Source organism: Anneissia japonica, unplaced genomic scaffold, assembly GCF_011630105.1.
Source record: "Anneissia japonica isolate Jap-2015-1 unplaced genomic scaffold, ASM1163010v1 scaffold1208_len1460985_cov181, whole genome shotgun sequence".
Lineage (NCBI taxonomy): Eukaryota > Metazoa > Echinodermata > Crinoidea > Comatulida > Comatulidae > Anneissia > Anneissia japonica.
This window is the reverse complement of record NW_022688484.1, coordinates 1,127,422-1,150,693: the sequence shown is the minus strand read 5'-3', so window position 1 is coordinate 1,150,693 and position 23,272 is coordinate 1,127,422. Positions and strand designations below refer to the sequence as shown.

General features: G+C 32.2%; 1 protein-coding gene across 1 annotated transcript in view; it reads left to right on the top strand.

The window, feature by feature from the left end:
- The window catches only part of LOC117122220 (two pore calcium channel protein 2-like), a 30,222-nt gene extending 10,090 nt beyond the window's left edge, over window positions 1-20,132 (top strand). Inside the window, exons 3-20 of the mRNA XM_033267733.1 lie at window positions 958-1,040; window positions 2,528-2,648; window positions 3,225-3,353; window positions 4,058-4,180; window positions 4,538-4,656; window positions 5,149-5,250; window positions 6,085-6,211; window positions 6,649-6,850; window positions 7,445-7,589; window positions 8,089-8,253; window positions 9,922-9,932; window positions 10,234-10,315; window positions 11,485-11,554; window positions 12,740-12,965; window positions 13,577-13,667; window positions 16,235-16,348; window positions 18,860-19,032; window positions 19,173-20,132. Of these exons, the coding sequence (XP_033123624.1) occupies window positions 958-1,040; window positions 2,528-2,648; window positions 3,225-3,353; window positions 4,058-4,180; window positions 4,538-4,656; window positions 5,149-5,250; window positions 6,085-6,211; window positions 6,649-6,850; window positions 7,445-7,589; window positions 8,089-8,253; window positions 9,922-9,932; window positions 10,234-10,315; window positions 11,485-11,554; window positions 12,740-12,965; window positions 13,577-13,667; window positions 16,235-16,348; window positions 18,860-19,032; window positions 19,173-19,321 (2,232 nt within the window). The 3' untranslated portion in view covers window positions 19,322-20,132. The remainder of the gene's footprint in view (window positions 1-957; window positions 1,041-2,527; window positions 2,649-3,224; window positions 3,354-4,057; window positions 4,181-4,537; window positions 4,657-5,148; window positions 5,251-6,084; window positions 6,212-6,648; window positions 6,851-7,444; window positions 7,590-8,088; window positions 8,254-9,921; window positions 9,933-10,233; window positions 10,316-11,484; window positions 11,555-12,739; window positions 12,966-13,576; window positions 13,668-16,234; window positions 16,349-18,859; window positions 19,033-19,172) is intronic.
- Window positions 20,133-23,272: the final 3,140 nt, after the last annotated feature.

Genomic DNA, 23,272 nt, shown 5'->3' with positions numbered 1-23,272 from the left:
TTTTTTAAAGCCCCATTCCCGGCAAAATTTCAGTTTTTAAGAAAAATCTAATTTTTGTATAATGTTATAAAGATTTATAAATATAATACGGAATTGCTAGTTTAACTGAATTTAGACATTCCTAAGAATGAAATAAATGTAAAATAAGACTGAAATTCGATTTTTTGTGTTCCACACAAAAAATAAATGCGGATGATTTTTTCATGTTTGATTTTGCGATAGGTCGTGAGAAGAAATATCGTAGGCGCCGAAAACATTAGCCTATCTAACGCTGCTAGGCCTAGCCTTACCTCGATTTAGGTTCTGTTATCACACATAAAAACGGCCGACATTATATTTTCCGTTGCTAGTATTGACAATTATTTCAAATTTGCTAAAAAACTGATTCTGACTGAGATTTTGACACTTAAACAAACATATCTCAGCCTAACCGAACGACTGCATTGTGCGAGATGCGAAGTACAAAAACTAATCTCATTAGAGAGGGCGCACTTTATTGACTGTATAAAGTACGTATACATAAAAGCGAGATATTCCAGTGGATGCGATCTACAACCTCTGAATTTGTTTATTAACGATGAATTATTTGAGAAAATGGTAATATTTTATGAGAAATAGTCTGCATTTCTCATTTTTTTTATTCTTTTGCATAAAACTAAAATTCATGCCATTATTTTTCCATGGTTTATATTAATTGGAGTAGTGCAAATGCATATTTTCTATAAAAAGTCAGTTTTTAGTGAAATTTTGCCGGGAATGGGGTTTTAAAATTTGACAAAAAATTTGCAAATATAACACTTCACTGAGAAAAGCAGAAATAACAATATTATTTGACATTCACTTCAGGTAAAATGTTTTTATCACTTGCTGAATGTAATGTACTTGCTAAAAAATAATTATTATCATCATTTCTTGTATTATGGAGTGGTGCTTTTTTGTTTGTATTTTGTAATTAAGGATCTTTACCTAGCCTCAACATACATTAATGATGCAAGATACGCCCGCAGCTATAAACATAAAGTTGAGCAGGAGTATTTAAAGTAAGAAAAAATAGTCTTTATTATCAATATCCTTTACATAAGGGGCATTGTCATTAGATTTTTATTGTGCTTTTAATATTTTGAAATTATACATTTAATTGTTTGCTGGTTTTATCATTATTTAGGGCAAATAGAAAAATATATTAGATTATCATTCCCGCCCGCGTCAAAAATTCGGAAATATGGATGCAGGATTAAAAAAATAAAATTTGTTTGCCGCATCAATTATTTCAACAGCATAAAATAACAATGCAATTTTGTGACTTTAAATACATTTTCTTTAAAAAACTATAAAATTAAGCCAGTTTTTATACAATATTTACTATTACACTATTACAGGCCCGGGTACAGGCCAATTATAGTAGTACCTCCTTTGTCGATAAAAATAAAAGCGAAATACATTATTGTATCGATTAAAAAAAAAACAAAAAAAAAAAAACTGCCCTCCATCATCATACTGTAATGCCTGTCTCTTATACACATCTAGATGTGTATAAGAGACAGCCTTAAGGGGAAAGCTCTTTCTATATTATTCTGTTAAACCGTAAAACCTCGAAGCCCAATGTGCTTAATCTTGAGAAGAAGCCCATCTTGAATTGAAGCCCCCTCTTTAGTTTGTAAAAGTAGCCTCGAAAAAAAAGCACATAGGCTTCTATTCAAGATAGCATTACATGGTCTTCTTTTTGAGATAATACAGTACATAAACTTTACAGGAAGTGACCCTATTTATTGTTTTATAGTAGATTAATCCCTAAACTTTACAGCATTCATTTAAAAAGAACCACCACTCCCCCCCCCTTTACTTTGCAAAAGTAGCCCCGAAAAAGAAGCCCATCTTGAAAAGAAGCCCATCGAAAGTTTGCAAAAAAAAGAAGCTCAGGGATTCTATTTGAGGTTTTACGGTATAATAGTGTATTTGGATTCATTGTAAACATTGCAACATTTCGGAGAGCAATAACCTCAAATTTAATGTTATTTACTAATAGAATGGGGCTTATCTTACTGTTTAGGGTGCTTGCTTTCTATTTTACAGGGTCCTGTGTTAAAATTCTATCAAGTGACAGGATATTTTTTCATAAAAAAAAAGCAATTCCACACCCCAAGCCTCCTAATGATACTTAATTTATATAGAACAACTTGTGTATAGGCCTTGTTTTGTCTTGTAAATGGTATTGGCACTTTTTAAATAGGACAGTGAAAATCATCATCATTATTTATTTATTATTAATGATATAAATATTTTAATATCATTATATTATTAATATGATTATTATCATTTTATTTTAACAAATAATCATAGGCTCTAAAATATATGCCTTTTATTTTCTATATTATTGTATTGAAAAATGGTAATATCAATATTTATTTTCCAAATATTATATTATATATTATTATTTTTAATGTTTTATATTCATTGTCATTAGCTTCCAAGAGCATATTACTTTAATATTATATCATTGTGATTATATTTTTTATTTTTCTTTCAGATATTATGCATTATACAACACAGCCTTCTTGACATATGCTCTTTATTTTTTCCTGTTTTTAAATTTGTCTTTGGCCCTTTTTGAGGAACCGGCCGTTAATAATCTAAGTTTGCCATATTGGGTATGTGTTACAATGTATGTGTCTTCCTAATTGTATAAATTTAAAGCATTTAACCATCTTATTACTACACTGTTTACATTCACTACCAATAAAATTTTATTTTTATTTTCTCCTCCATCTTGATGTTTTGGCTAAACCATTTGCTAAGTAAGAAACCAAAATGTCTTTATATTTCACGAAACAAAGTATAAAAAAGTCTTGTTTAATGGAGAATTCCTAGACAAGAGCCTCGGTCATAGGTTCAAAGAATAAAAATCCCTGATATAGAGAAGAGTTTACATGGCTTAGTTTGGCCCACATTGTGCTTTTAGACCACAATATTAGGGATTTCAAATCCAAATACTGTAATGCTATTTAGATAGGCATATTAATATTTTTTGTCCGACAGCCATGTCGGGTGACGGGGTCCAGACCTGTCTGACAGGGGAAAAGCCCTGAATCCCTCCCCCGCTGGCGCCATCACTGAGCATGGTTTAAGCTGGAATTTAGTTGTAGTCTGGTGTCTATAATTAAGAATTTCTTTTCTCTTATTTTATTTAGGTTTTTACTAATCATGAATCCATTTTATGTTTGCAGTCCACCATGCTTATGGAGTTGCTGTGCTTGGGATATTTCACGTTTCGTCTTGTTCACTCAAAAAAGTTTTCTTCAGGGCTTCGCTGGTGGACAGATACAAAGCATCTAATAACTGTTAGTATTATACTGGTAAGTTAACTCTTTGTGCCTGCTTTTGTGTTTGTGCATAAGTATTCTTTTGTCTTCACTGTTTTTTTATTTATTTTTTTTTATATAAAAGTACAGTACCATTAAATTTATAATATAGGCTTGTAAACTTTTTTTCATTGTTTTTCTTTATCAATATTTTTGTGTGATGGTTATTTCATTTTACTTACTACAAAACAGTATATTTTTCCTACACATTGAGTGAAATTCTTATAATGTTAATACTGGTAAATGGATATATATGTGAATGAATGAATGAATAATATAATGAATGACAACTGTATAAACACATGAATGAATGAATGGATATATGGGTGGATTAATAAATAAATGAATGGATGGATGAATGAATGAATAAATTTATAGATAAATATATGAATGAATATATACAACTTTAAATGAATGGTTAAATGAATCTAAAATCTAAAAATAAAACTTTGATAACAGCATGGATAAATAACATAGATAAATAACATGAATACATACCATGTATAAAATAAAATTAATAACATGAATATATAACATAAATATCAAAATAGGTAACATGAATAAATACATGTATTTCAAAATATTTAACTAACATGAATATAAATAACATAAATATAAATAAATAAATGCAAACAAATTTAATTATTATGATAGTAGTATCTGAACATTATGTTGACATTTCTATATTTTCTCTTTAGTTAACATGCATAGATATCATTCTATACATCATTTTGAAAGAGGCTTGTAATAGCTGTACTGTTGTCCGATGGTCAAGGTGTCTTCGGCCACTCTTTCTGGTCAATTTCACTGAGATGAGACAGGTTTGGACTTTTTCTGAGATGGGGCAGGTCTCCCTCCAATTGAAGGCCATCTCCAATTAAAGACCAAAGCTGCTAAAGACATGAAACCTCGTACCAAATAATTATCTTTAATTGTAGGGAAACTTGTATCTGAATTGATAAATCTGATAACAGAATTGTTAACCCTCAAACTTTCAATTAATATATTTAATTGTATTTTTTTTCAAGTTATTCATATACTTTCAGTTTTTGCATATTTTAATACATTATAAGTCTTAAAGGGCATATCAACATTATGAAATATTTAGTTGTAGCAATGTTTTTGTTTCTCTTTTTAAAAATGTTTTGCTTAGTTTAATGTGCATTGTATTTGCATAGCTTCGTCGTAGTTTTCGCAACATACGCCGTACCTTGCCAGAGATATTTTACATGCTAATCTTGCTCTTTATTGTGATTGGTCTGTTTGCATTACTCTTGCGGGAGCTCTTTAAGGATGAGTAAGTCTCAGTAATTTTATTATAGATATTATTATTAACATTCTTTACAATGTTTGTGGTTGTTAGCTGTGAATATGTGGACTGAAGCCAGGCATGAAGAGCAGCTTATTTCAGTCGTATCTTTTGGTCCCCAAATCAGCTCCCATCGCTGTCCTTGTGTTTCAGCTAACTGGAGGCCAGAAATGCAAGTTTCAATAGTGCACCGTGTGTGGGATCCGAGATGTTTCAGCTGTTGGTTCTGAATGCTTCATGGCCCATATGCATGTTAAATGAACGCAAGACCCCACTGGAAATAAGTCTTCGGACATTTGTGGATTATCTTTGGCAATAAAATACAATAAATATATCCTATGAAATAATTATCTATATTAATAAAAAATTAATTATGTATAAATAATTAAATACCCAGTTAAGGACACAATTATTTTTTTCTTTTAAATAATTAATTAATTGGTTTAATGGTTAATGATCCTAATAATTTTCCCCCCCCAGAAACCTGTTTATGCCAGATGGGACTCCCTACATGACTGTCTACTGGGATAACATTTGGCATTTGTATGTGTTGGTTACAACTGAAAATAGTCCAGACATAATGTGAGTTGTTATCAAAATGGAACATTCCACTAAAAATGGACTATTCCACTAAGATGGAACATTCCCTAAGGTCCCAACAACAGTCATAATGTACAGGTGTAAACTTGTGTGTTTAAGGGACTCTACATAATCCTGGACCTGCATATTGAATAACATGTTCTGATTGGTCATTTGTTTGACACTACAGAAAGGTCAATTGTTCTTGTATCCTGCTGTTAATATTTATATTTGATTAATACAGCTGAAACATTTTGTAGTGAACATCCAAATTCATTCATCTGTGATTATCTGGTAAATTGCAAGTAAATATGGTATGTCTTCTATTTGTTATGTATGCTGGTCTCCCTCCAATTAAGGACCCCTTCCATTATAGACCACCTCCAATTAAAGACCACCTTTTTGCAGCCCAAATGAATATCTATTGTTTATTTTTATAATAATATTTTTCATAATTAAAGACCAAAGCTGCTAAAAAGACCATGAAAACTACGGTTCCAAAAAGTGGTGTTTAATTGGAGGGAGACCTGTATTTAATTAATATAAAAGGGTAATTGTAAAATTCAGTTAAGTATCAACTATCAGTTTGGCAACAGTAGAATTATATGAATCGTAAAGTTCCTTTGTTTTCTGCTTTATCCAGAGATATAAAGTTTTTAATTTTATATTTATATGAATATGTCGTATAAGAAGCTGACAAAGTATTGTCAGTCCCTGTTCACATACAAACAATGTACAGTTCTGACAAATTAAAGTATCATTTCTCCCCTTCACATTTGCCATCATCTCCTCCCCACCCCAGAGACTATAACAACCTGTATTGTTCTCATTTTTTAGGATGCCAGCCTACGACAAAAATGCTTGGAATGTACTCATATTCATTGCTTACATCATCATCTGTATCTACATCTTGATGAGCATCTTTTTGGCTGTAATTTATAAGAACTACAGAAAACATCTAAAAGTATGAACAAATATCTGTATTTTACTAATAATAATAATAATAAGGCCAAGTGAAAAGAAAAAGTTTCTCATCCTAATATTTTGAAAAAAGGAGAATTAGGGCACTTTTTTTTTTTGTTACTCTGAGATGGCAAATCCAAAATGGTCAAAGGGAAACAGACATACTACTTTCTCACTACCAAGTAGACCCATTAATCACAAAAGCAAATAGAAGAAGCACTAGACATGATTCATACCACATGTATCCCTAACCATAATGATCGAGAGAGGAAGTTTACTGATGTGAGTTAGCCAGATTTTCGTACATTTCGAAAAAAATTGGTGAGGCAAAGAAAATGGATGTGCAAACTTGTAATACTGATAAATTCTTCTCTATATTATTAATACACACATGTGCAGATTATATTCTATTGAATTTGCAATTTGTTCCTTCTTCAGAATGAAGTTCAAAGGTCGGTGTTTGCCAAGAGACGTCAACTGAATAGAGCGTTTGACATTCTTAAAGTTTTTAACGGCAATGAATTTATCATACCTTGGGTACGGTGGAAGGTGGTCATGAAGTTGGTAGTCCCTCATCGAAGCGAAGTGTTGATTAGGTTATTATGGGATATCATTGATGAGGATGACGATGGTCAGATAGGTCAGTGGCGTGTCCTGCTTTTTTTTTTAATTGACCACCAATACCTGAGCTGTAGCTTCAATTGCACATGCAGTAGCCGACTCATTTTTAAAATTTTGAGGTGTCATAATTTTAATTTCAATGTGTTTTTGTCTGTCCATAAGCGGGGAGTTATTGCATATTGTGCCCGCTTTGGTGCATTATTGCTGTATAGGCTATTATTAATACCCACACATCCCTTTATCTTGCATTTAAAAATGCAATTTTTACAATTTGAAGGCAAATGGAGGTATGAATATTAACTGCAGCCTGTTTTCCACTAGTCAAATTTATTCCCTCGAATGGAAAGCATCAGCTGATGCGCATGCGCATTTACATTTCTGTCATATGTTTGATTGTCAAAAAAAAAAGACCAATACACATATGCCTACATTAAATGTAGATTTTTGGCACTGGTTTAAAAGTTGTGCCCTATAAACCCAGTGCACATTCAAAAATTGTCATCACGAGACTTTTTTATGCATTTGCTTCTTAGAGTCAATATTTTTCAACATTGCCCTCAAAACTTTACACTAATTTCTTATTCGTTTTATCTCCATTTTTTCATTTGCACAGATAAAGCTGAATTTATGCACGTGGTGGACCTATTGAATATTGAGATTTCCGAGGTTGCGGATCGTATTCCACTAATCGGTAGAACTTTCCCACAATGCTATGAATCAACAATAAGTAGAAAAATAAAAGATTGTGTGAGAGCTCCGTAAGTCTGCAACACTTTCAGTTATTTTTTACATTTTAATGCCTATTTACAGAGAGCATGAAGCAGCATGTGACAGCGGCAGAAAAAACAGAACCTACAATGTTTTTTTATGTTGATCCACACCAAACGCTACATGATTACATGAGAAAATGGCGCATCACTGACTAAAGAACAAAAATAACTCATGCACAACAAACAAACATTCTGACCAATCTTCATTCATCCTTCATCCTTCTGAACAGGGTACACTACTGTAGAACAAGCGATGCAAGTTGCGTGTGCCACAGCTGTGGAAATGTAACGCACTGTACGACAAAATATTTTTGTTGCTGTCGCGTGCCACTGTCGCATTCTGTGTAAACCGGGCCTTTAATATGCAAGATATGTTAATAATCAATAGCATTTTCTTGATTAAGAAATTTGATGATGGTTATGATGAAGTCCTGTTGATAATGATAACAATGGTAAAATATTTTGTTTTCTAATTCACCAATTTCAGAATTTTCCGATATTTTTTTGATGTTATCATCACAATAAACGCATTCTGCATTGGCTTTCGATGGGACCAAACCGAGTGGTTTTTCTTGACGTTATTTACCTTAGAGATCGTCCTCAAGCTGTACACTTTGGGAGGACGTCAGTTTTGCAGAAAACCTTGGAATGTGTAAGCATTGTCACTTTCTAAAGATAAAGGCTTGCCATGCAAAAACCACATCAGTGACCAAAACAAGAAATCAACTTATTATTGCCAAAGTTAAGAGTAAAAGTATTACAGCTTCTCTGTACTAAAGTATACAATACTGACACATTCTTATGCTAATTACTCAGTTTAACTTTCCAGTACGCTGGTTTTGCCATGGCAAGCCTCAAATATATTTTTAAGGAGAAAAATAGTCAGATAGAGTTGGTGATTGTAGGATTGAACTAACATAGCCAAGTATACATCAGATATTTACAGAACACAAGAACTTACTGAATTCAGGCCTGTAAAAAGGTTCCTGGGAAAGGGAGGGAGGGTGGGTTCTTATAGGCAGTGTTTAACTCACAATTTTTTTCTCTAATAAACAAGATGCAAAGGGGCAGGCCTTAGGGGAAAGTCCATTGTTAGTGTGTGTATATATCTAACAAAAGAGATTTAAAATGTCTCAATACAATTATAGTGGCAAAGATTGATTAATGGTATTATGGTAGAAATGTGAAAATGAAACAAGGGATTTTAAGTAGTAAATGGACCATTGTCGATCAAACTTAACTGACCAATCAGAAAAGGGCCAGGAATATACCGTACTCACGCGAATAAGCGCTCGGGTGCTTAAAATATTTTTTTGCACTTTCTGAGGGGCGCTTATTCAAACGGGGCGCTTATTTAAACGGGGCGCTTATGAAAACAGAGTGGAAATTGAGGGGGCGCTTATGGAAATAGATGAAAATCGAGGGGTTCTTATGGAAAATTTTTAAATTCAAGAGTCACTTTTTGAATGAAAAAAGATTATATTGTAAGGACATCACGAATGGTGGTTAGAAAAGATAATCGTCCAGAGAAAATGGCTCATTACAAGAATGCATGAATATTTACATAACAGCAAAATAGCAGATGCTAGTGGTTAGCTTGTTGGCCATCGGCCGATTGAGATTAGCAGGATGGCAGATCATTGTATTTTTTCTTGAAAACTAGATGAGAATGTGCTAAAGGTCGGAAAAACAGAAAGAGGAGTAGGACTAGGCATAGACAAATATGTAAGAAGAGTAAAGTTGGAAATATTCTGTCTGTCCAGGGATTGGAGCTCTTATCTGTCCAAGAGAAATATCCTCATTTTGATATTGACGAAGAAGAATGTGTTTCCACTCTACAGCTCAAATCATGCCAACAACCACAGTCCCAGGATTGATTGGATTATTGACTTGCTAAAAAAGAAAATCTTATGAGGCGCGCTTATTCAAATTAGAAGGGGCGCTTATTCAAACGGGGCGCTTATTCATGCGAGTACGGTATGCGCATATCTTACAAATTCACCTGTCACCGCCCACAAATGTTAACATACAGTATATTATGTTATTGTTTTTGTTAAACCTTAGTAACAATATCCAAGGTCATTTTATATATGTTTATATACATATATATACTGTATATGTATTGTTCAGTTATGTATATTTAGGCCTATACTAAAATAGAATCACTATGTGTAATTATAACAATCTTGACTTAATTATGATATAACTTATATAATAATTTATAAAGTATTGCCCCTAAACATAATTAACGTATGTATTGTCGATGTACCTATTTAATGAATTAATGATATTTTAACATTAGTATATTTAATACTTATAGACTTAAAGATCGTGAACAGTTTTGTAGACAAGAAAGTGCTTTTAATAAATAAAGAAATCCATGAAAATGAAATTGAAAAGTGAGTTACCCTCACTAGAGAGATAAAAAAATATGTATTTTATATGGTTGATATGTTGAAAGTTAAACTTATATTATGTAGCCCTATTCATTTTATTGATGATTTGTATTCAGTGAATGATTTTACTGATTGTATAATGATATATTGATGAATAAAACTTGTGGTTTACCACAAAATATACTTTCATTTTTGTAATTTTTTTTCTAAGCTGTTTTGTCTGTTTTCCTTTACAGAAAGTGTAACTGAGGATACCTTGGATTTCTTGCTTGTTCTTAGAGTGCTAAGATTGGTCAGAATCATTGCAGAAATAGAAAGGCAAGTGATGGAAATTTGGTTGAGAAACAAGCCAATACTAAACGATGTTCTGTTTACGTTACATAATAATAATAATAACAATGGTAGACTTAAATAGCGCATATTGTTAAGCCCTCTATACGCTTCACATTATCATTACCCCGGTCATTGGATTAAATGCCTATGGAACACAAACTCTACCTCCCTGGGGGAGTATTCCAAAATGTTGCAGCAGCATTAACCCTACCAGGTTCCCACTTGAAACGCTGACCTCGAGGTTGGGAAACCGAACAGTTCCCGCTGCACCAAACACTACCACATAATCAGTACAGAGCAGTGGCGGCGCCAGCAGGGGGCAGTGGGGGCTTAAGTCGTCCACCGGACAGATCAAGCCCCTCCACCGGACAGGTCAAGCCCCCCCCCACCGGACAGAACTCGTCATAGGCTCACACCAAACCAACAGTCTGAGAGTGCCATTTTCGGCCATCCGGAGGTTGATATTCTTTAAAAAAATATCATTTGGGAGGGGGAAACCCCTCTCAAACCCTTCCCCCAGCTCGAGCTACAAGCTCAAGTCTCCCTGTCGGACAACATAGCCCCCTCCAGAAAACATATCCCAGAGCCGCCACTGGTACAGAGTAGTGTGGGGAAATTTATATCTGTTGCGTCTGCCAAAATTTCTTTTTTCAGTTAGTGGGCAAGCATTGTACTGTGGTAGGCATCTTGTATAGGGACTTGTTCCCTTTTTGCCTACCACACACCAAAATGAAATTATGAATTATGAACTATTTTATTGGATTGGATTTATTCGGTGTAAACACCAAGGATAGCCCATGAAAGTCTAGAAGAAGACTTATTTCCGTTGGGGTCCTCTGGTGGTGATTGGACAGTACACTGGGAGACAATCCCCTACTCTTTTCCGAAGAGTGTATTGCGTTCTTTAACGTGCACATGGGACCAATGGCTTAAATGTCTCATCCGAAAGACGGTGTGCTATTGTAACTTGTATTTCAGCCCTCTAGCTGAAACACAAGGATAGGCAGCGATGGGAATTGAACCAGGGACCTAGAGATCTCCACAGTTCAGCAAATACACAGTGGCTACCACCAGATTAGCCGACTGAGCTAAGCTGCTCTCTCGTTGTTGTTTGATGATATTGCTATTTTTGTAAAAAAAAAATTTTGCTTCAGATTTAAAGTCATCCTGGCAACCGTTGCAAATATTGGGCCATCAATCCTATCATTCGGCGCTGTCCTGTTTGTAAGTTTAATTTACTGAATTATGCATTTTGCTACTTTTATCTGTGTTATACTTCAGTTTACTACGTTAATTAAATGTTTTATTGAAAAAGTATTGTCAATGTGATTGAAATTTAGTGATAATATTTTTTTTGAAGTTATTATCAGCACTTGGTATTAAGTCCTACCAGTTACCCACTGCATGAAGAGAGACAAACGTAGATGAAGTCTCCTATTCAAGGACACAAGCAATTTGCCCTGCAAGGGTTTCGAACCCCAAACTGGGAGTTAATAAAGAGTTTGATCGGCAACCGTTACACCAATCGCATATATTTTTATACCTAATTACACTTGTTAACATATCATGCCATTTCTTAATAATTATTTTATGCTTTAATTCTTCATCTTGCAACAGGTTGTATATTATGTATTTGCCATCATCGGTATGGAAGTGTTCGGAGGGCTTATCACGCATTATGAAGAGTGTATTGCGTTCTTTAACGTGCACATGGGACCAACGGCTTAAATGTCTCATCCGAAAGACGGTGTGCTATTGTAACTTGTATTTCAGCCCTCTAGCTGAAACACAAGGATAGGCAGCGATGGGAATTGAACCGGGGACCTAGAGATCTCCACAGTTCAGCAAACACACAGTGGCTACCACCAGATTTCCGACTGAGCTAAGCTGCTCTCTTGTTGTTGTTTGATGATATTGCTATTTTTGTAAAAAAAATTTTGCTTCAGATTTAAAGTCATCCTGGCAACCGTTGCAAATATTGGGCCATCAATCCTATCATTCGGCGCTGTCCTGTTTGTAAGTTTAATTTACTGAATTACGCATTTTGCTACTTTTATCTGTGTTATACTTCAGTTTAATATGTTAATTAAATGTTTTATTGAAAAAGTATTGTCAATGTGATTGAAATTTAGTGATAATATTTTGTTTGAAGTTATTATCAGCACTTGGTATTAAGTCCTACCAGTTACCCACTGCATGAAGAGAGACAAACGTAGATGAAGTCTCCTATTCAAGGACACAAGCAATTTGCCCTGCAAGGGTTTCGAACCCCAAACTGGGAGTTAATAAAGAGTTTGATCGGCAACCGTTACACCAATCGCATATATTTTTATACCTAATTACACTTGTTAACATATCATGCCATTTCTTAATAATTATTTTATGCTTTAATTCTTCATCTTGCAACAGGTTGTATATTATGTATTTGCCATCATCGGTATGGAAGTGTTCGGAGGGCTTATCACGCATTATGGGTACCCGGACAAATATGATGATCCATTTCAAGAATACTGCGGCAACATTAAACTTAAGGGGTCTCTGTTCTATCATGAACATTACTGCCATAATAATTTCAACAACATTATCAATTCTATGATACTACTCATTGAACTCACAGTTGTTAATCAGTGGCATAATATCCTTTGATCATAATTATTGTTAAAAAATATTATTATTTTTAAACTCACATTTGTTAATCAGTGGCATAATATCCTTTGATCATAATTATTAATAAATATTATTTATTATTATTATTTATTTTTTGTGAAATAAAATTAATATTAGATATTTTTTTATTATTATGATTAATTGTTATTAATATATTTTTAAAATATAAATATTTTATTTGTGTTATATATTATTATTGTTTTATTATTTTGTGCATTATAGGCCAGAGATAAGTGATCTTTTTTTTTTATTCTGATAGCATTAACAAATTGAGACCATTTTTTTTATCATAACACATATGTACCCATAGTACTACTCCAATGAATTTAATATTTTTATTACAATCATTAGCATTATTAATGTATTACTTTATTATTATTGTGAATATTGTTATTCTAATTGTTGTTCTGTTTTTTTAATGTTATTCAGCTAATGGTCGTAAAATATGATGAAATTGTTTATAATGTTATTTTTATCTGTGTAATCTTAATTTCTAGAACTAGGTAAACTTATTGTTATTACATACAATAACAAATTATCTTTATAATTCTTTTGTTTTTTTTCTTAACTTGTATTTACTAATAACATCAGGATTTGTATTAGTTACCAACAAAGCTGCAAGATTGTTCTTCATTCTCTTCCACATGTCCGTTGTTATAGTCGTTATAAAGTAAGTACACCTACTGAGGGCAGCAGACTAAAGTGCTTATTGATAAACTAACCCAAACTGAAGAATTTCACCTAGTGAAAATCAAGAAACCCTACTATACTATGTTAATTATAATACAACTGAATATAAATAAACAACTACCACAATAAGATGACTGCTCCGCATAACTTTTTAATTTTCGACTCCCAGAGTATATTCTAGAGGGCGTTGTCATGATCAATATATTACATTAATGTTTAAAATACCAGGCCAATAAAAATTGCTACAATAACACTTTGCTTGTGGTGATAAAACTTAGGGGGTATTCTTGTATTTTTGTTCTTGTATCCTATTGTTAACAGTGGTATAATTTCTATGAAATTACACTGTTTTTACACCACAAGTGAATAAGTATTCCTTGGATAGAAGTGTTAAACAGCATAGAACTGGCTATGTTTTTACAGTGAAATGAAGGAATAATTTTATATTTTTATTTAATACTATTTTTCAAGAGGGTGATCCATCAACAATTGCTGATCATTAGGGGCCCTCAAAAATAAAGTTTACTTTGATGCTGCATCCATTATGAGGCCTAATATTTGTTCATACTTCATTGACAAATTTCTGTCATTATATGCCCATAAAATGGGTATGATGATGTCATATCTCACCATATATGTGCAGATCACATGTATTTATTCAAGACAACTCTATAGTGTGGATAGATCCTTTGGAGTGTATTACAAAAACGTAATACAATAATAGCCTATTGACTACTATTGTATATTTTCGGAAAATATTTCAGCCGCTCCAAATCTCTTTTCTATTCTTCCTTCTTCCTTTATTCTTTCACAATTTTGCGTTTTTTTCATATTTTTCATAATTTTATACACTCACATATAGTCATTTGATTAGGCCTAGTCTAGGCTATACCTCGGCTATGCCTATTACTATATTATTTAAATATACAATTTTAGTAGATAAGATTAATTTAACATGGACATAGTAATTCATACTTAAACAATACATTAAATTTATATATTAATATAATAACGTTAACGAATAAATAACAATAACTAAACCATGTACATAGTGTATCACTACTACAATAATAAGATTAACATTTTCAATCTTATAATAAATTTTATACAGCCGGTGTTATGTATTGACATAGGCTACTGTGGCTAATGACAGGTACGCTTTCACCATTAAAGGCTTTTCTATGAATGGAATGACCTGTATGAAACACGAGCTCCTGTAGACCAAACCCAGTACCGTTACGATTTTAATTGTGCGGGAAGTATCCTCAAGATGCATTATAGGCCTTAGTGCCGACATAGGACTCAGGTGCAGACTGTGACCTCAGCCATTTTTATCCCATTCAAAAGCTACACGCTAAACTATTAGCCTATATTTTCCTATTTCTTAAACCTACCTACTATGCCTACCATAAAACTGTCTTATTTCTTACTATTATATACTATTTACTATATACTGTACACATAAATAGATTCTAATATTTTAATATTAATAATTAATTTATCAAGTAATTTAGATAATTAATTATTAAATAAGTGATTAAAAAACGAAATTATTTTTATACATTAAAAATTAACGTAGGCCTATTTTTCATACGTTTCAATAAGTAGATTCTGATGCATACATACAAAACAATGCGTAAAAATACAGAACAAAATTACATGCGTTATCTACACGCGCAAATTTTTCAAACAGACGGAAAAGAACGTTCATCATCATATAGCAGAACAAACAACAGAAACACATACACATACAGCGATGCACTCATGATTATGTTCATCCGATCATATTGTACATTTATACGTACTTCCAGGTAAGACATTTAATTTAGTTTGTTTTCTAAACGTTAATTATTCTTTATTTCATATAAAGAATTTTTTGGAAATCACTTAAGGTCCGATTCGATTTTGAATTATGAAAAGTGTAGGCTGTGGCATCGAGACCTGACGATTAGTGCCCAAAATTGTTTACAAAAACGTAATACAATAATAGCATATTGACTACTATTGTATATTTTCGAAAAATATTTCAGCCGCTCCAAATCTCTTTCCTATTCTTCATGTATTCTTTCACAATTTTGTGTTTTTTTCATATGTTTCATAATTTTATACACTCACATATAGTCATTTGTTTATGCCTAGTCTAGGCTAGACCTCGGCTATGCCTATTACTTATTTAAATATACAATTTTAATAGATAAGATTATTTAACATGGACATAGTAATTCAAACTTAAACAATACATTAAATTTATATATTAATATAATAGCGTTAACGAATAAATAACAATAACTAAACCGTGTACATAGTGTATAACTACTACAATAATAAGATTAACATTTTCAATCTTATAATTAATTTTATACAGCTGGTGTTATGTATTGACCTCGGCTGCTATGGCTAATAACCGGTACGCTTTCACCATTAAAGGCTTTTCTATGAATGGAATGACCTGTACGAAACACGAGCTCCTGTAGACCAAACCCATTACCGTTACGATTTTAATCATGCGGGAAATATCCTCAAGATGTTTTAAAATTTTTTTTTCAGCATTTTCATTGCATTCATTCTTGAAGTATACATGGTGGAGTTCTCATTATCAAGCAACAACTTTGAATCGACAGTGGAGCGCCGGATCAACGAACTTGGGCTTGGCGTTACAGAGTAAGTTCTGTGGTATTTGTGTTAGGAGTCTTTTAAGCATTCAATAACTTAGGAACTTGCAAACAAAAAACTAGAATTTCCACTTCCCACCTTCCCCCACCCCCAATTTTCGTTTGAATAAAAAAATAGTCAATAAAAAAAAAGAAAATTATACTAAAATTTAAGCCTAAGAGTGCCATTATCTTAAAATTATGTACCTTGGCCCCAATCATGGTGAAGCACAGGTGGTCTGAACCCTCTATATATAAAAGTCCCTATGGGCCCATCTATTTTAAAATTCTAGATCTACTACTGGGCATTTGCCACGGTTTTCAATTACTAGGGGTGAAAATGTTACAAAAAGGTACCATTGACAAACAATATGCAGAAATATTAAAGTAAATCTCTTTGAAATTGTATTGTGAAAATAAAAGATATTATTATCAACTGTATCAGGTAAATTTTTTAAATTTTTATCACACCTTTTTTAAAATTTTAATTTTACCCATTTTTCTGTATTTTCATGTGGTGATAAGCTTATGTAAACTTTTTTATAGTTATAGTTTAATACAAATCCTCGATATACGGAATGGCAAAACCATATAATATAATAGAATATAAAAGCGCATTGAATTCGCTTCTTTTTTAGGTCCCTTGAGGTCTGTCTATCTCATTGAAGCCAGTTATATGGAAAAACAATATAATATAATGGAATATAAAAACGCATTGAATTCGCTTCTTTTTTAGGCCCCTTGAGGTCTGTCTATCTCACTGAAGCCAGTTAACTCTAGTGTCAGCGTCAAAGGCTCCTGTCATATTACAAATGTCATGCCTCATGTGTCCAATCTAAAGATTAAATACAGTTATTTGACACCCTGAGGGCATAAAATGGCAACATATACCTTTAAATTAGCATTTATACATATTTATTTTCTGATTAATCCATTATGCCCATGTTAATATCCTGAGGAACTCAACTTTGATTGGATGTTCTACTACATACTCATACAGTACATTATATACATAATTTTATTTATTTGGTCCTACAGCAGCATAAACTGATAAGCATTACAAAGTAAATAGTTTACCGGCGAAGCTATTTTGATGCCTTGGCGCCGTGAGCATCTCCCCCACTGATCGATATGCACGCTGTATAAATAGCCAATTGATTAATTGAAGTGAAACGGCCGTTGGATATAAAAGATATATAACAATTTCAGTAAAAATATGCGACTACCTCTTTAAATACTCAAATTGTTAGATTTTGTTTCAGCACAGATAGTAATCTCTTGCACTTCATACTGTGGGTGCTGTCATCCATAAACCATAAACACGATCAGATAGCAACAATACCGCAATTTTAAATTTAGGCTAATAAGAACCTATTTATTTTTGCCTTTTATTGTGGGCTTAAGTTAAATACTATTGCTACTATTGACTTTTTCCAAAAATACTTTTTAGTGGTTTTACTTCGTTTTCCTGCTTTTTCCCCCTCTCTATTTAAATGATAAAATTGTTTATAATAGACATGCTTTGACAAGCATCTTCTTGGCATCATACCTGTATTGCTTGTGTATTTTGACAATGGTATCTTTGTGTGGCAGGGAAATAAACCTTTAATGATTAACTCTTTTTGCCAAGGACATATTGAGGTTAAATTTGACAATTGATAAACTGGATTGATTTCATCTATTCATCCAGTTTGACCCAATTTAAAGACGGTTTTGATCATTGCGTGTACATTTTGTGGGACAATGTGACATTTTTTAATTCTAAATTTTCACCTTGTTGAACCCTAGATGACTTTGCTGTGTTTATTATCAATCCTAATTCTCAGAATCTTCATCACCCCCTTCTCCTCTTCCCCTATCTTCTGTTTCCCTCTATTCCGTTTTCCTCTTCCCAATTATTAGGGGAAAAAAAGGTTTCAGTCTTAATTATTTTTTTTCATTTAATATTATTATTATTAGTATTATATAATTATAATCATCATTGTCATAATTTTGAGGATCATAAAAACTCTAAAGTGCAGCAAACATTAATAAATGTTTCATATTACTAAGTCTAACTGTTAAAATCAGTAATATTGGCCGGCACATTGTATAGAAACACCATCAATTTTAAGTAGTTTGGTGCAACAGGAATGGTTTGGTTTTCCAACCTTGAGGTTGGGGTTTAAATGCCTCGCTTCACTTTTTCTGCATTAATTGCTTCTCTCCACCCAGGAGTATAAGTGGGTACCTAAGGAGGTTTGAATGCAAAATGGGCTCATATATTTCATGCAGCAAACTATGGCATCGTTCCAATGACTGGGGTAATAATGTGGAAAAGTGTTCTGAGGCTTGTGTAGAAGGCTGTATAAAAGTCTACATAATATTATTATTATTATTATTATTATTATTAATATTATTATTATTATTATTATTATTATTAATATTATTATTGTTATTATTATTATTAATATTATTATTATTGTTGTTGTTGTTGTTGTTGTTATTATTTTTTTATTATTCAATTTCTTGATGATTTCAGGATAGCAGAAGGAAAGTTTGAAGCACAAAGTCCGAAAAAGACCGACCAAGTGGACCTGGTTGATAACGGAGCACCAATTGCAAGTGAGGATGCACCAAAGAATGGAGGACAAGATACGACTGAGGGAAACGCCGGAGCCAGCAATGATGGCGTACGGTTTAGACTTAAGGGCAGTAAGTAAATAACTACTTCATTAACTGGGTCTAGCTATTACTAGTAAGCAACTCTTGCAGTGAAGTGTAACTTACACTCACAAATATAAATTACTTGTATCATCAAATATTGTAAGCTAATTTTTGTTAAATGTTTGTAGGATCTAGAAACGTTGAGGTCGTCTTGCAGAGGATGTTTGAAGGAGAGCTTGACAGCGATGACTTGGGCCCAGCCAACGTAACGAACATTGACGATCTCGAGCCGGAAGATATGACTCCTACTCCCCTTACATTTGAAAATATAACATAGCATCATTGTCGTATGGTTTTCTATGTTACATTACTAAATGTTTTCGTAAACTCGTCCCCACAACCAGCATTTACTTCCTCTCACTTATGAGAGGGATTCATAGTAATATCTATATTAATAATTATAATTAATAATAATAATAATTATAATTTTTTTTATTATGAGTATTATTATTACTAAGAAACTGGTTCATCTCCTCATAGTATTAAAATGTGTTAGCTAGCCATAATCATGTCACTATAATTTTTGAAGCATATATATTATATAAAACAATCTTTAAAAGGAAAAATTAAAATATTTAAAACTTAATTTAAATTATATGTTTCATTTAAATGAAATATTTAAGAAAAATTATATTGCTGCTCTAAATGCTGCTGAATGCCAATAATACTTTAATTATTTGTATAAATGTGATGATAATATTCAGTATCATATCAAAAATGAAAATAAGATAAAAACATATGATTTATATGAATTGAGATATTATGATAATGTGAAAATTTAAAAAAACATGTATAATAAATGTTTTTAATTTGAAATAAGGTGGGGCTACCCACACAATAGAGAAAAAATCTATATTCAGAAAATTACATGGCTTTTAAAACAATGCAAGTTACTAGGCTATAGTCGAGCTATAGGAATGGAATATACAAATTTTAAGTGAATTTCACAGCCAGTGTTACCATGTAAATATATGAAAATTGCAATACCAATAATTGATATATAAAAGATAGAATTTATAAATAATAATATGAATAAAATGCATTTAAATTTTAAAATAGAAGTTAATAATTTATCAATATATTTATTTCCAAAGAATTGTTTAAATATTTAAATAGGTTTTTTATTATTCAAATCCTATATGTATATTAGATTATTACTAATTTAAAAATGTTTTCTAATACTTGCTATATTTTCATTTAGATGATTGTATTCTTTGATATATATATATATATATATATATATATATATATATATATATATAATTAAAACGGAACAGTAGAGAAAATCCGATCAGAATGACAAAATAAACAACTAAGTATCCACTGGAAGGAATCCCAATATCTGCAGACGGATCCGATTCGGCCTTCCAGGACTCATCAGTGCAGCTGGGGTATAGACCCAAAAGAAACGTTTGACCAGCTTAGGAAGGGCCCAAACCAGTCCCACTACCACTAATGATTACAGAGCCAATAAATATATATATATATATATATATATATATATATATATATATAAAGTAATTTATGTAAGATATATATACAGTATGTATATATACATATATTAAATGTCAAAATCAAAAATTCAACACTAGTCGTAAACATCGATATTGTGATGAACTCCAGAAAAGTGTCTTACCCAAGGTGGCACAAAACAAAAAAACGCACATGTTTTGAACTTGATTCCACCCCACACCCAGTTTACAATTCCTACTTGTCCAGTAACTTTCCCTATAATAATGATAATTGCTTATAATGATGAATACTTATGATGTTCTAACTCATGCTGGTAGGTGGTCTTGCATAAAAGCGTTCAGTTCTATTACATATTTTTATTTTTAAAGTTTAGTATAATAATCCTCCATCGTCTAGGTATCCAGAAAGCAGTATAAAAACGTATATTAACAAAGGCCTATGTTAATTAAGTTTGATTTGTGTCCAAACTGTTTTGTGAGATTAATTGTGGGTTTTTTTTGTTAACAATGGACTTAGACCCAAAAGTTACTGTTCAATCAAGATTTTGTGTGTTAATCATTTTAAAATGAATATAATTTTTATGCGCAAAGAATTGCAAAATGTAATATTTGCAAATTATGAAGATGCTACAATACATGGAATAAAGAAATACTCTAACATTTGTCTTCGTGTTTGTCTTAAAAATTATTGAATATTATTATCATCGTAATGACATGCTAATCCTGGCACTACCCCTGATACTAATCAAGCTAAAACAATTATGTTACTGCTAATTTTCAGCTACTAAAGTTTCCATTCAATTTTCGGATAATTTCGTTCTATATTTATATAGGCCTAATTAAAATTGTAAGAAAAAAAGACATTTTGATTGGATTGGATTATTCTGGTTCACGCAGTTCATGCTTCGGTGATTAACTCTTACTAGTTGGTGTTATCTTATGTTTGAAATCCTTTGAGCATCATCAAAGTAATTCAATTCAACTTTTATTTCGGAATTGCATATTCATAGCATTAAACACAATGAGCAAATTACATAAAAAGAAAGAAATATGAGTCGAATGGCCGAGCGGCTAAGGCAGGGGCGCCGCGCAACGTACAGCCATAATATCGGTGCTAGTTCGAACTTAGAGGAGAAAACAAAATAAATGTACGAGCTGGTCCACACCTCGAGCGCTTTGAGACCCTAACCGAACTATGCACTACCGGGGTAGGAACGTTACTCCGCTAAGGTCCTAATGACCCGCATACCCCACCCTAACCGAACTACGTATTACCGGGATATGGTGCGTTACTCCACTGGAGTCCTAATGACCCGCATATTACACCCTAACCAAACTATGCATTCCTAATGACCCGCATACCCACGGCCTATTTTATGCACACATTTTTGCAAAAAAATTTATTTAAACTAAACTAAACGATTTATCAACTCATTTATATAGGCCTATCATATTATTACAGGCCTATTATATGATTATGATATTTATTAGTTTAATGTTTTGACATTTTTATCAGAAAAAGTATGAAATGTTGTAATAAAAATTCAATGACGAAATAAATGTGCAAAAGAGAAAGAAGAAAAGGTTTACTTATGCTTAACCACTGACACACGTCGTATTGTAACATTTGCGTTACGGTAAGTCTCTAATAGAAAATGTTTTCACTTTAAGTATTACTATTATTATTTATTGCATTATCGGGATTAATCTCTGTCGCGGTTCATCAATCTGCGTTTGCTTTTACATAAAGTATACTGAAACTTTTACAATGGATGGTTCTATAGAAACTGCTTGTTCCGAAAATAAGCCTATACAGTATTCACACCAGCTTAGATTTACAAACGCTCTAAAATTGTAAGTCTTTCTCGATAGCATATATGTTTGCACTTTCCCAAAAGTCTGTCGCATTTGTTATCAAATAAATAAATAGATAAATAAATAAATAAATAAATATATGAAAGGTTGGACGAATGAAGGAATAAATGAATGAATGAATGAACGAACGAACGAACTAACGAAGTAACGAAAGAACGAACGGACGGACGAACGAACAAACGAATGATGAAAGAAAGGAGGGATGCTTCAATGAATGACTGGATGAACAAAGAAATGAATGATCGGAACAGACAATCGCACGAAACTAGTAAATGAATGATCAAACGAATGAATAAAATCAATAACGTGAAATGCATACTCTCAGATTACTATTTATGTTACCGGCAAAACAATTTTAATTTATTCAGTATACTGTAATGATAGCTTTTATACTTTCATCAGTAAACTTGTTAAAACTGCATCTTGATTTTAGCGCATGTTTCGGTGATATAGATATTTTATGGTTATCTACATTAAATAAAGTATTTATGTCATTGAAGCCAGGGGAAATTATTCGAGAATAATATATATGATGATATATATATATATATAGATGTGTATAAGAGACAGTCGTAATGGCATGCTAATCCTGTCGCTATCCCTGATACTAATCAAGCTAAAACAATTATGTTACTGCTAATTTTCAACTACTAAAGTTTCCATTCAATTTTCGTATAATTTCGTTCTATATTTATATAGGCCTAATATTGTAAGAAAAAATAAGATATTTTGATTGAATTGGATTATTCTGGTTCACGTAGTTCATGCTTCGGTGATTAACTCTTATTAGTTGGTGTTATCTTATGTATGAAATCCTTTGAGCATAAAAATGATAGTATTCATCAAAGTAATTCAATTCAACTTTGAATTTGGAATTTTAT